Source organism: Morone saxatilis, unplaced genomic scaffold (genome assembly GCF_004916995.1).
Source record: "Morone saxatilis isolate NCDOM2014 unplaced genomic scaffold, NCSU_SB_2.0 Contig7, whole genome shotgun sequence".
Lineage (NCBI taxonomy): Eukaryota > Metazoa > Chordata > Actinopteri > Moronidae > Morone > Morone saxatilis.
Genome location: NW_023340246.1, coordinates 19,125,212 through 19,137,967, shown reverse-complemented (window position 1 = coordinate 19,137,967; position 12,756 = coordinate 19,125,212). Strand labels below are relative to the sequence as shown.

The 12,756-nt window shown below is 38.2% G+C and overlaps 2 protein-coding genes across 2 annotated transcripts; both read left to right on the top strand.

Annotated features, from left to right (window-relative positions):
• The first annotated feature begins 2,207 nt into the window (after positions 1–2,207).
• Positions 2,208–6,303, top strand: LOC118340605 (cytochrome P450 2K1-like). Its single transcript, XM_035678672.1, has 9 exons — positions 2,208–2,462; positions 2,617–2,779; positions 2,893–3,042; positions 3,144–3,304; positions 3,433–3,612; positions 4,104–4,245; positions 4,451–4,635; positions 4,934–5,075; positions 5,164–6,303. Exons 1-9 carry the CDS (start codon positions 2,256–2,258, stop codon positions 5,349–5,351), a joined length of 1,518 nt encoding a protein of 505 aa, XP_035534565.1. The 5' UTR covers positions 2,208–2,255; the 3' UTR covers positions 5,352–6,303.
• A 2,749-nt stretch (positions 6,304–9,052) lies between these two features.
• LOC118340604 (cytochrome P450 2K1-like) lies at positions 9,053–12,459 on the top strand. The gene is made up of 9 exons (XM_035678671.1): positions 9,053–9,415; positions 9,564–9,726; positions 9,853–10,002; positions 10,082–10,242; positions 10,372–10,551; positions 10,863–11,004; positions 11,183–11,367; positions 11,480–11,621; positions 11,701–12,459. The coding sequence occupies exons 1-9, from the start codon at positions 9,209–9,211 to the stop codon at positions 11,886–11,888; spliced, it is 1,518 nt and encodes a 505-aa protein (XP_035534564.1). The 5' UTR covers positions 9,053–9,208; the 3' UTR covers positions 11,889–12,459.
• Positions 12,460–12,756: the final 297 nt, after the last annotated feature.

The following is a 12,756-nucleotide window of genomic DNA, read 5'->3' as shown; positions in this document are numbered from 1 at the left end:
GTCTGTAGCTCGACTTGCTACATTAGTATTGTTGCTGTTGTGTGAGAGCTGTCTGCATGTCCCTGGTGTGCCCCACATTCTGTTAGCTGTTCCCATTTTTGGGAGCTTGATATCACAACTGACTATGTTAATATCAGAGTAAATGACTGGTGACAGTGAGGCTGGTGAGCCCAAAAGTTACAGTTTGTGCCTGATTCATCAATGCAAGAGAGAGTAATCAACTGCTACAGTAGCATGATCAAAAGTTCACATGAATATACAGTTGTATGCAAAACGTTTTTTTCATTGAAAAGATGTAAATCAAAGCCTCTCGAGGGTATGCAACATAAAACACAATATTTGCATCAAACATTCATGCATTGTTTCATTTTATTTTATTAATTGAAAATCAAAACAAAACAAAACAAAAGAAAGCATCATTGTGGCATGTGCAAAAGTTTGGGAGTTCTGCATGCTTTGTACAAGATCTCAGCTCCTTAGGCCCGAGGCATGTCAACAATTGTCATTAGGAAATATCAGCTGGTGCCAATTTTTAACCCTTTACACATACTCTCACTCTTTAAACTTTGTGAACACTCACCAACAATGGGTTCCTCTAAGCAGCTGTGTAAGAGTCTGTAAATTAAAGGTACTGATGCCCACTGATGTCCACAATGCAGGAGACACAGGATATCATTGCACAGGTGGAGGGATGAATGAATTCCACGAAATACCAGCAAATTCTGGAAGCGCAGGCACATGCCATAATTAAGTTTAAGCTGGGTTTATACAAAAATCAGGACAATCGGGACCTGATTCAGATTAGTCTAACTCTCAATAAGTTAAAACATAAGTAACAAAAAGGTCAACAGTGAGCAGACATTTTACATAACACAGGTACACACACTGATGTTAAGAGTCTCACCACAAAGAACACTGACCTGAAAAGACCAAACAGCAAATATTGACTGGTATTTGTGTGGGAACCTTTACACATGTTAACCCCACTCCTTGAGCTGGCACAAAGGGTATTTATCATTACTACAATTGTCACAGAGCTGAATACTCTATAACAAAACTAATGTTTACAAGACAATACGTGCTGAAATACTGTTTTTAGTATACAATGGCAACAAAAGCAAGAGGCAAAACATGGAATCTTCATTAAAGTATAACTGCACTCCTCAATTCTGCAAACTCATCTTACTCAGCAAAAAAAAACAATGCATCACTTTAAGGGGTGTGGCCTCGACACAGACCAGAGTGAGTGACAGGAACAATTTATGCAATTCCAATACTGTTTAGGGACCCCAGTATCCCAGTATGCAGACATATCAAATACACTAGGCAAAAACACACATTTATACTACATGCAGAAAACAGTATGGTTTTTGCCCAAAATTGCATGGGTGCAATTCTGCAATAGTGCATGTCTGCAAAGGGAAGACTCATGGGTAGGCTACCCATTTTTATTTGAGGTCAGAGGTCAAGGGATCCTTTGGAAATGGCCATGCCAGTTTTTCCATCACCCAAAAAAAAATAGAATAATTAATAGAAATTAGCAAAAACTCCTGTGAATGATGCGTCTCAATCTGCATGTATTTAAAAATGAGAGCACCTGCCCTCAGTGTATGAATGTGTGTGAATGGGTGAATGTAATATGCAGTGTAATATGTGTGAAGACTAGAAAGGTGCAGTCCATTTACCATGTCCTCCTCTGTTTAGAGAGCATTAACACTTTTTTATATAGATTAGAATTAGTTCCAAATGGTCGATTCTATGTCAGTATTGCCTGACAATAAGTGTAAAAGATCAATACTTAATTGTTAAAACAGACACACACACACACTTTTGTTTGTTTTGTTTTTGTTTTTGTGTTTGTCTATAGAGTGCGTGAATTGTTGTCTTATCTACAGTATATGTGCGTTACGGTGTGTTGAGTCAGTGTATTGTGATGAATAATGTGAGTGTGTATAGTTGTATAGGATTGTCACCATATAAACTGTGTGGACCCCAGGAAGAATAGCGACTGATACACTGAAGTTAAAGGGGATCTTAATAAACAAATAAACAAACAAACAAACATACACACACCCACGCACAGTTAAATAGTGATAATAATAGTTAAGCATTACGCAACAACTAATGTGGCTAGTTTGACCCTCCCCTTGGGCTGTTACATAAGACATCCCTCTTCAGAAAAGCATTCACCAAGCTGAAGCCTCAGGAATATTCATATATTTTGTCAGTGCACTAGAAACTTTTTTTTTTAGATCATGGGGATATTAGATCTTTTTCTCCAGTCCACCAGTTATGTCTCCCTACTGGGGGGTCTGGTGGTCCTGCTGCTCCTCTACCTCATCTCCTCCTCCAGCTTCAGCTCCCGGGCTCACAAAAAAGAACCTCCAGGACCAAAACCACTTCCCCTGCTCGGCAACCTACTCCACCTAGACCTCAAGAGACCCTATAACACATTAATGGAGGTGAGGAAGTGACTGGAATGTTTTATGGTAATTGATTATGTCTGCTCTCCAAGCAGCAACACCGTTACTATAATTGTCATATCGCATCTGCCTTCACATGTTTTTGTTTTATATATATAAAAATAACATAATAACAATATTCAACTGTTTTTAGCTTTCCAGGAAATATGGATCACTGTTCACTGTGTATTTTGGACCCCAAAAAGTGGTGGTTCTGGCTGGGTACAAGACGGTGAAGGAGGCACTTGTCACATATGCAGACGACTTTGGTGAAAGAGATCCAATGTTAATAGCAGAAGAAACTAATCATGGCCATGGTAAGGAAAGAATAAAAAGAGCTAATAATTTTCCTGTTTTGTTAACTTTGTGCAAAGGTTTACATTATTTACCCATTATCAGTCTTTTAATTTAAAAACATATTTAATCTCAGGGGTTTTATGGTCCAATGGTGATTCATGGAAAGAGATGAGGCGCTTTTCTATAACTAACCTGAGAGACTTTGGCATGGGCAAGAGGGCATGCGAGGACAAAATCATTGAGGAATGTCAACACCTCATGGAAGTGTTGAAGAATTTCAAAGGTAAATGTTTTTTTTAAATCAAATGTGCGATTACCTACTTTTGGGATGTTAAAGAAAATTGCTGGGATTTTGATTTATTTTTGTTTTTTTCCTTGTTAAAGGAAAAGCCTTTGATACGAGCCAATCAATGAACTATGCAGTCTCTAATATTATCTGCTCCATGGTCTATGGCAGCAGATTTGAATACGATGACCCACAGTTTACAACTATGGTAGATCAAACAAACAAAAGAGTTCAACTTGTGGGGACCCCATCTATACAGGTATCAATCACTATTTTTATGGCGTTTTTAGTGTAGTGACTTTAATATTAAATATATGATAAATAAATTGTATTAATTGTACGTGGGAAAAAGTTTAATTTTGGTAAGAACCTTTTTTTTCTTAACAGATGTACAACTGGTTCCCATGGATCTACAAATGGGTTGCTGACAGAAAAGAAGTCCTAAAGATCACCGACTTCGTCACCAAACAGAACTTAGAGCTGTTCAGTCGTTTGAAGGAGACCCTCAATCCACAGATGTGTAGAGGCTTTGTGGACGCCTTTCTAGCCAAAAAGCAAAATCTGGAGGTTTGGAAGCTTCTATTATCTTATATATCATTTTATATCGTTTATATTATTTCTAATTAGGATTTAAAACATCATATTTGAATTGATTTGTTAATGTTGAAGATTTGGTTCTTTGAGTGAATGAAGAGAATAATTTTCACTATTTCTGGTTTTAGGGAGGATTAAAACATCAACCAAATAAGCTAATTTTGCCATAAATTATATCTATACAACCATAAAAAAAAAATAAAAAAAAAAAAATGAGAAATGAAAGTTTTCATCATCATTCACTGAATGAGTCTCCTGCTTTCTAACTCTGGCTCAGTGTCAGAAACCAAACTTCGCAAAAAAAAACAACAACAACTAGTTGAACGTCTGACTGTGGGACTTCCAACTCTGGTGTTTCATTTGTGTTTGCCATAGCACTAACTAACTTGCACACCAATCAGCTTGCTGTGCTGTGCTATGTACAGCTATAAATCTAGATTATATTTATACATCTATACCTGCAGGATTCTGGGATTACTAACAGTCACTTCCATGATGATAATCTCATGTTGACAGTCCTGAATCTGTTTGCTGCCGGCACTGATACGACAGCAACTACTCTCAGATGGGCACTTCTGCTTATGGCCAAGTATCCAAAAATACAGGGTAAGATATGGATATGCACATCTCACTCACTTAAACACACAATCCAAACTATATGCTTTACCAACACAAAAATCATCATAATCAGAAAAACATGGCATTATTGGCCGGACACTATGCAGGCAATGTGGATAAAAGAGATAAAGGAGACACTAATTGATGACCAATGAAATTACTGTTCTATCCTTATTCCTCTTTCATCTGCCAGACCAGGTCCAGGAGGAGCTGAGCAGGGTGATAGAAAGTCGTCAGGTGCAGATCGAGGACAGGAAGAACCTGCCCTTCACTGACGCTGTCATTCATGAGACACAGAGACTGGCCAACATCGTCCCTATGGCAGTGCCACACAGAACCAGCCGAGACATCACTTTCCAGGGTTACTTTATTAAGAAGGTCTGAATTAAATAATTCATATGAAGGATTAAACCCAAATAACAAATATTTTAGAAATTACAAAATACATGTACCAGTAAAATTACATTAAAGCTAAAAAGAGTATAGTGTACATATTTTTTCACATTTAAACATGTTAACTTGAGACTAACTAACTTATAAATTTACCATCAACCATGCATTGTGTGCACAAAACAGAATGGAGCAGTGCTCCTTAAAATACTTTTGTGCAGTTTGAAAATAGTGCTGTTATATGTTAGAATATAGAAATGCCTTTTAATTTCTGTATTATCAACAGGGGACCACAGTATATCCTCTCTTGACATCTGTCCTGTATGATGAGAGTGAGTGGGTGAGCCCACACACCTTTAATCCTTCCCACTTCCTGGACAAAGATGGAAAGTTTGTCAAGCGAGATGCCTTCATGCCTTTTTCTGCAGGTTTGTGAGCTCAGCCATCACGTTTTGTTGATGTTCAGTCTTCTGGCAGTTGGCCTGACGTTTTTTCTTTCTTTACTCTCTCTTGCAGGTCGCAGGATTTGTCTTGGAGAGAGTCTGGCCAGGATGGAGCTCTTTGTCTTCTTCACCACTCTCCTGCAGCACTTTCGCTTCACTCCCCCACCCGGAGTTTCAGAAGACGAACTGGATCTGACTCCACGTGTGGGCTTCACACTCAACCCTTCACCTCATAAACTGTGTGCTTTCCCCTGTATGTGAGGAGGAGGACTTGGACCTGTGTTAGATTTATCTCAGTTTCATGCTAAAGAGTAGAGTGTCATTCATATAAGTGCTATATCCAATGCATTGCCACAATAGTGAATATGTTCAAAACCACACAACTATATCAGCCTTAAAGTAGTTTAAAGAGGCTCACTGTGTCAGTAGTATCCGTTCTTGCTCTTACTATTTACCCCTGCATACCTATACATGTGTACTGATTTCACACGCGTGCATGTTTTTATGTGGAATAAAGAGGTGGGAGTGGAAGTTGAGGTTTTATGTATGCATGCAACAGAACCAATAAAAAGTTGTGCTGTAATTAATTGTAAACTGTAATCCTACTTTACATATATAATCCGATACAGTTACTAATTACATGTTAAAAAATGTAGTCAGTAACCTAATCCAAGTATCACAATATTAAATTAATAATTAATAACAATGTAACTTGATTGCTTTCTGCTATTTCTGGATTAACTCAACACCAAATATGTAAATAAAAACAAAGAAGAGAAAAGTAGTAGAAGTATTGATGCAGTTGTATTCTATAAAACAACAGAACAATGTAATCTTTGAAAAAAAATGAAAACAGAAAAAAAATGGAAGCATCAAAAATGTGTCCCAAATATGGGTTAGCTGGTAAACAACATTATCAGTGATCAAATTCCTTTAACATCAGACACGATTCAAATGAAATCAGGATTTCTGAAAAGCAGCTGGGTTTTATTTCAAACAAATACTGCCCTTTTGCCCAAAAAACCTCTATGATCTGTGTGTGTTCAAACTTTGATTTTAATGTGGCTGCAGTTTTGTGGACTGCTTGTTGGTTGAAAAGGTAACACTATATTGAGGTTCTTGTAAGAAGTATTAATTAATAGGTAATAGGGCTTTATAAGATGCTTATTAACAATAATATATGTTAATTAAAGATCACAAACCACTTGCAATAAACGTGTTAATAGTTTAAATTCTGCTCATGACTTTCCTGTATTTTATGTTATAGAATAGTTTATTGGGCTGAATTTGAACCCTGACCTTTGCGGTATGACCTCGGTACATGGGGCACACTCTACCAGGTGAGCAACTCAGGCACCTCATGCTACCTCATACAGCTACTGGGTCTATAGTGAGAACAATGCCCCATAAATACTTCGTAAAAGTTACAGATGTCAATGGTTTTATTTGACGGTATTGCTGCCGTGTTACCATAGAGATGACGCAGCGGTAAAAGAGGAGACTGCAGTTGATAACTGTAGAATTTAGGTGGCAGCAGAGTGCTTGAATCCTGACTATAAACCCCTTTTTAAATGGTAAAGTGGCAGTGTCTGTGTTTCCACTGGTTGAGTCCAAGGGATGTGGAGCTGTGGAATGGGATGCATTTATTTCTATGACTACGAAGGAGAGATATTTTTATTTTGGTTGACATTTAACTTTAAAAACTGTTCTGTAAACTATGTCAAATAAACTAAACGCAAAACATCGTTTAACTGTTTGACATGAAGAAACACAGGGTTGGAGTTAAAATCTGAGCACTGTGAGCATCTCTAAAATATTAAATCTCAGAGATGTTAGATGAGTAAATAACAGTGCGCTTTCCTTGAGAGAAAGAGAGACTTCACCGTTTACTTACTACTTGAAGTTACTGCTTTATTATTACTTGAAATAATTGTATAAAGTCAGTAGCAACAACCTGAAACTGCGCTGTGATATTGCAACAGAGTTTCAATAGCCTGAAGCCCCCTCAGCCCAACAAGGCTGAAGGCACCGGCAACAGAGAAGAGAGGGAGCAGCTCTGTCAGCCCAGTTCAACTGTTAGTCAATGTTTTAACTTTATTCTAAAAAGCAAGGACAGATTTAATGACTATTGAGACCGTGTGGGAAAATACAAGAAATATATCCAAATAGATTATATTGTAATCTTCTCCTTCTCCCTCCCTCCGTGCTTGCATGCAGCAGTAGGTGTGGCGGATGGGGTTGCAGGTTTGAGCAGAGACGTTTCTCTCTCACGCTTTCTCTCTGGATTAAAATCGTCCTATAGCTTGTAGAAAACATTTTGATGGTTTATTTGATCTTTTTTTTGAACTTACATTTTTACAGAAGTGGCAACAAATAGATGCAGACTGTTTTACAGTAATGGAGATATTTGATATTTTTCTCCAGACCTCAAATTCAGTCTCCCTATTGGGAGATCTGAAAGTCCTGCTGCTCATCTACCGCTTCTCCTCCTCCAGCTTCAGCTCCAAGGCAAAAGAGAATGAACCTCCAGGACCAAAACTTATCTTCGCTTTTTGTCATCTATCCCTTGTCAAACGCTTGCAGGTTTGTGAACTCAGCCATCACGTTTTGTTGATGTTCAGTTTACTCACAGATGACCTGAAGTTTATCCTTTTCCTAATTTGCAGGTCGCAGATCTTGTCTCGGGGAGAGTTTGGCCAGGATGGAGCTCTTCATCTTCCTCACCACCTTCATACAAAACTTTTGTTTCACTCCTCCACCTGGAGTGTCAGAGGATGAACTGGACCTGACTCCAAATGTGGGCCTCTCCCTCAACCCTTCAACTCATAGACTGTGTGCCGTGTCCTGTATGTGAGAAGGAGGGCTTGAAAATGCTCCACTCGTGTCACTCAAATTGTCCACTGATATATAGGCTATGAGAAAATGTATGCCTAGCTCGAATTCCTGCTTTAAAAGGACTCACAACCAAGCAATGGACTTTATTCATTCTTTCTATTCTTTCTATGCTTGCAGATCTTTTTGAATCAATGATTACATGTGCAGTGATCTGATGAGAGACATTATATAGACAAAACATGCAATCTTCATTTTCTGTATGTTGAAATAATTTAAAACTATTTCAATAAGTGTAACAAAAAATCTTTAAAATACCCTAAATTTCATGCAGTTGCATTGTACTGATCCTTCCCATTTTCAAAACTTTAGCTCACTTATTTAATAAATCTATGTAGTTGGAATCTAAATAAAAAATAAAATCTATGGTACAAACTGTTCTTTCTGGTAGCATAAGGACACAGATCTTTTTACAGCAATGGTGTTTCTTCTCCAGTCCTTCAGTTCTGTCTTCCAGTTAGGGGCTCTGGTGGTCTTACCTTGTCTCGACCTCTATGCATGTGTGTCTATTTCTATATTTTTGTTTAATAAGTTTAAAGTACATACTCAACACAGAATAAAAAATGCATCACAAAGACAATATGGATGTGTAAGCATGTTGAAGTCCAGCCTACAAATACAGTTGTGAATATCTGACCTGTCCAGGTTAAACTTTAACCACTATTGACAGATTTGAGTCTTCTCTCCTTAAACCACATGAAAGATGAACAATGAATAAGATGACAAAGGAGCATGTAGTGATTATCTAATTAAAGGACACTGGCTCAGCAGCAAGGATTTAGAATGAGTTTACTGATAATAGTTAACTTTGTCAGAAAATGATTTACCACTTTACTCCGTGAATACCCTTACCACCCTTACTTCTGCCTTTAACCCCTCTGGCAACCAAAAAATAATAATCTATCTTTAGCTATATTTAATGCAACACTGCAGGGAACTTTCCACGCCTGCAGTACTGTCTACCTGTTGGAAACTTGCATTTCCAATTGCAAACTGATTGCACCATCTGATCAAATTACAACGAATGCTGACCTAAAAATTACGCAAGAGCAATGACTTACTAGTGTTGTTCAGCGTCAAGGTATATTCTGACCTTTGGGCTGTGTTCTCATTTTACAGTCACAGAAGCCATTTATCTTTTTTAAAACACCAACAGAGCCAAATCGAGCAGGTTAGGGAACTTTTCACTGCAGTGGCAACAAACAAATACAGATTTTTTTCCAGTAATGGTGATATTAGACCTTTTTCTCCAGTCTTCCAGTGTTGTGTCAATCTTAGGAGCTCTGGTGTTCCTGCTTCTTGTCTACCTATTCTCCACTTCCAGCTTCAGCTCCCAGGCAAAAGAGAATGAACCTCCAGGACCAAAACCACTTCCCCTGCTGGGTAACCTGCTGCAGATGGACCTCAAGAGACCCTATAACACATTACTGAAGGTAAAGAGTTTGCTGGAGTAGGTTTTTATTTAGCTTTTGTTTTCTGTCTAGGCAGGTATACTGTCAGCAGTTCCATCACCTTGTTTGCTTTCTCTAGTGTGTGTGTGTTAAGCAAGAAAATGTCTTGACAGTGTGCCCCTTTTGTTAGCTTTCCAAGAAATATGGGTCAGTGTTCACCGTCTATTTGGGACCCAAGAAAGTGGTGGTCCTGGCAGGATACAAGACAGTGAAGGAGGCTCTTGTCAACTACGCTGATGAGTTTGGAGACCGAGATCAAATGCTAGTTTTGCATGAATTTTTTCAAGGAAATGGTAAGCTAATAAAGAACAAAGCTATAGTCCAACCATCTCCCTGTTGTGGCTGATGTTGTATAATAAAATAAAATATGTATATCCTTTATTCACGTTTTTCAAATCTGTTGAACTACTTCAACTCAGGAATTATATGGTCTAATGGAGATTCATGGAAAGAGATGAGGCGCTTTGCCTTGACTAACCTGAGAGACTTTGGGATGGGCAAGAAGGCCTGTGAGGACAAAATCATTGAGGAATGTCACCAACTCATTGAAGTGTTTAAGAAATTCAAAGGTAAATGGCATATTTTAACTAGCTATAGCAACAGTTTGAGTACAAATTGATTTTATTTTTTGTTTTTCCCTTGTTGCAGGAAAAGCTTTTGATACGGCCCGACCAATAAACTATGCAGTCTCTAATATTATCTGCTCAATCACCTATGGCAGCAGATTTGAATATGATGACCCAGAGTTTACATCCCTGGTGGATCGGACAAACAGAAACATGCAACTTTTAGGGACCCCGTCGATACAGGTATCATTTCTTATGTTTCTGAAGTTTATATTTTCAGCATTGTAATTTAAATATTAAATACAGATAAGACATTATACAACTTTTCATTATATATTGTTTTAAATATTTAAATGTTTATATTTTTGACAGATGTACAACTTGTTCCCGTGGCTCTGCAAATGGATTGCCAATCGGAGGGAATACCGCAGATTGTTTGCTGCCAACAGGAAACAGAACTTAGAGCTGTTCAGTCGTTTGAAAGAGACCCTCAATCCACAAATGTGCAGAGGCTTTGTAGATGCCTTTCTGGCTCACAAGCAAAATCTAGAGGTTGGGAAACATGTAACTTAATCTAAAATGTATATGTTAGTTAATACAGCGAGTGGAATAATGTGACGTTGTTTCCATGTTATGCCGTCCTCATGTTGCTTCTCCCCAGGTGGTGAAAAAAGCAAATACTCAAAAATAATGTGTCATGGAGTCTACAGGCTATTAAGGATAATACTAGAGTTGACAATGAAAGGATCATTGTACACTACTACCTAAATAAACAATCTCATTCATTCTTGGTGATTCTTTAACAATAATATGACACTGCAAATTTTGGAAACAGGTAAATAACTGCTGATCTTTATATGCAGAAATCTGGGATTACCAACAGTCACTTCCACAATGAAAATCTTTTGGTGACAGTGCTGAATCTGTTTGTTGCTGGCACTGATACGACAGCAACTACAGTCAGATGGGGCCTTCTATTTATGACCAAATATCCAAAAATACAGGGTAAGGAGCTGTAAATGTGCACAGCTTTCATATGTAAACATAGATTCCAAGTTACACAAAATTGTTCTCACAGAAAAAAAAATAGTGTTGCTGATACAAGGTTAGATTTTCTTTATCTACAGAGACTCAATAATGATGGCAAACTGAAATGATTCATCTATCCTCTTTCATCTCCCAGACCAGGTCCGGGAGGAGCTGAGCACGGTGATAGGAAGTCGTCAGGTGCAGGTCGAGGACAGGAAGAACCTGCCCTTCACTGATGCTGTCATCCATGAGACACAGAGACTGGCCAACATCGCCCCTGTAGCACTTCCTCACAGAACCAGCCGAGACATCACTTTCCAGGGTCACTTCATTAAGAAGGTCAGACAAAAATCAATTAAAATAAAGCATGAACAAGTTGTTTCAGGGGAATGTTATTGTTTTGTATTTATTTTTGTATTTCCAGGAAGTTCAATATGTGTCTTTTCTACAGGGGACCACAGTGTATCCTCTCTTGACATCTGTCCTGTATGATGAGAGTGAGTGGGTGAGCCCACACACCTTTAATCCTTCCCACTTCCTGAATAAAGATGGAAAGTTTGTCAAGCGAGACGCCTTTATGCCTTTTTCTGCAGGTTTGTGAACTCATCCTTTCTGGTCGATGTTCAGTTTCCTCACAGATGACCTGAAGCTTTTCCCTTTTCTCTTTTACAGGTCGCAGAGCTTGTCCCGGAGAGAGTCTGGCCAGGATGGAGCTCCTCATCTTCTTCGCCACCCTCATGCAAAACTTTCGTTTCATTCCTCCACCTGGAGTGTCAGAGGATGAACTGGACCTGACTCCACGTGTGGGCCTCTCCCTCAACCCTTCACCTCATAAACTTTGTGCTGTTTCCTGTATGTGAGGAAGAGGGTTTTAAATTTGCTGCTCTCATCTCATTCAAATCGTCCAACATGTATGCTTGTGTTGAATCGCTGCTTTAAAAGCACTCACAACCAAGCAATGGACTTTATTCTTTATTTCCTACTTTGAATCATGTCCAGTGATCTGATTAGATATATTCTAGAGACAAAACATGCAATCTTCATTAATTGTTTGTTGAAATAATTTAAAACCACACACGCATTACAATACGTTTTTTTTAATTGTTAGTCTGATTGTGAACCAATTGTGACATGCTTGTAATTTGATTTGGCAAATTCATTGGGCAGGCATTGACCCCCAATGCCCTAGTTGCTGCTGACACCATTCTGGCTGCTATGCCACTTACATGTATCTTTACTATCTTAGCTTTAATCTTTGTCATTAACCTACATCATTCATTATCCTACTATGTATGTGTATATTGTACACACCATTTATGCGTTGTTGAAAAAACAAACACACTTTAAACACTGTATGTCATTCTCACACCTTTCCCTTTATATAAACTGTAGAATATATTTACTGATTAATAAACTCTATTATCAACTATATATTATCAATGAAGTTCTCTTTCAAATCAAACATCTTAAGATATGATGATATGAGTGGAAAGTATTGTATAAGGACTGCACTTGTTCCATTTTTGGACTTCTTCTTAGCCATGTCATGTGCTATCCTAAGGACACTTTAAGAAGAGGATGTAATATTATTTTATGGAGTTCCAGCTGAATTGTTTCATGGTGATCTTGTCATGTTATCTTTGTACAAAACAGGGACACACTCAGAGAAAAACAGTACCATAGGGCAGAACATGAACCTGGAGTCCAATACACACAGATTGCTGCTGC

What these genes read in the sequence shown, in the direction of transcription:
- LOC118340604 (XM_035678671.1), top strand. Translation starts at nt 9,209, where the DNA reads ATGGTGATATTAGACCTTTTTCTCCAGTCTTCCAGTGTTGTGTCAATC. An exon ending in CCTATAACACATTACTGAAG is followed by an intron (nt 9,416 to 9,563) that starts GTAAAGAGTTTG and finishes CCCTTTTGTTAG; the next exon opens with CTTTCCAAGAAATATGGGTC. An exon ending in TGAATTTTTTCAAGGAAATG is followed by an intron (nt 9,727 to 9,852) that starts GTAAGCTAATAA and finishes ACTTCAACTCAG; the next exon opens with GAATTATATGGTCTAATGGA.
- LOC118340605 (XM_035678672.1), top strand. Translation starts at nt 2,256, where the DNA reads ATGGGGATATTAGATCTTTTTCTCCAGTCCACCAGTTATGTCTCCCTA. An exon ending in AGTGTTGAAGAATTTCAAAG is followed by an intron (nt 3,043 to 3,143) that starts GTAAATGTTTTT and finishes TCCTTGTTAAAG; the next exon opens with GAAAAGCCTTTGATACGAGC. An exon ending in AGGGTTACTTTATTAAGAAG is followed by an intron (nt 4,636 to 4,933) that starts GTCTGAATTAAA and finishes TATTATCAACAG; the next exon opens with GGGACCACAGTATATCCTCT.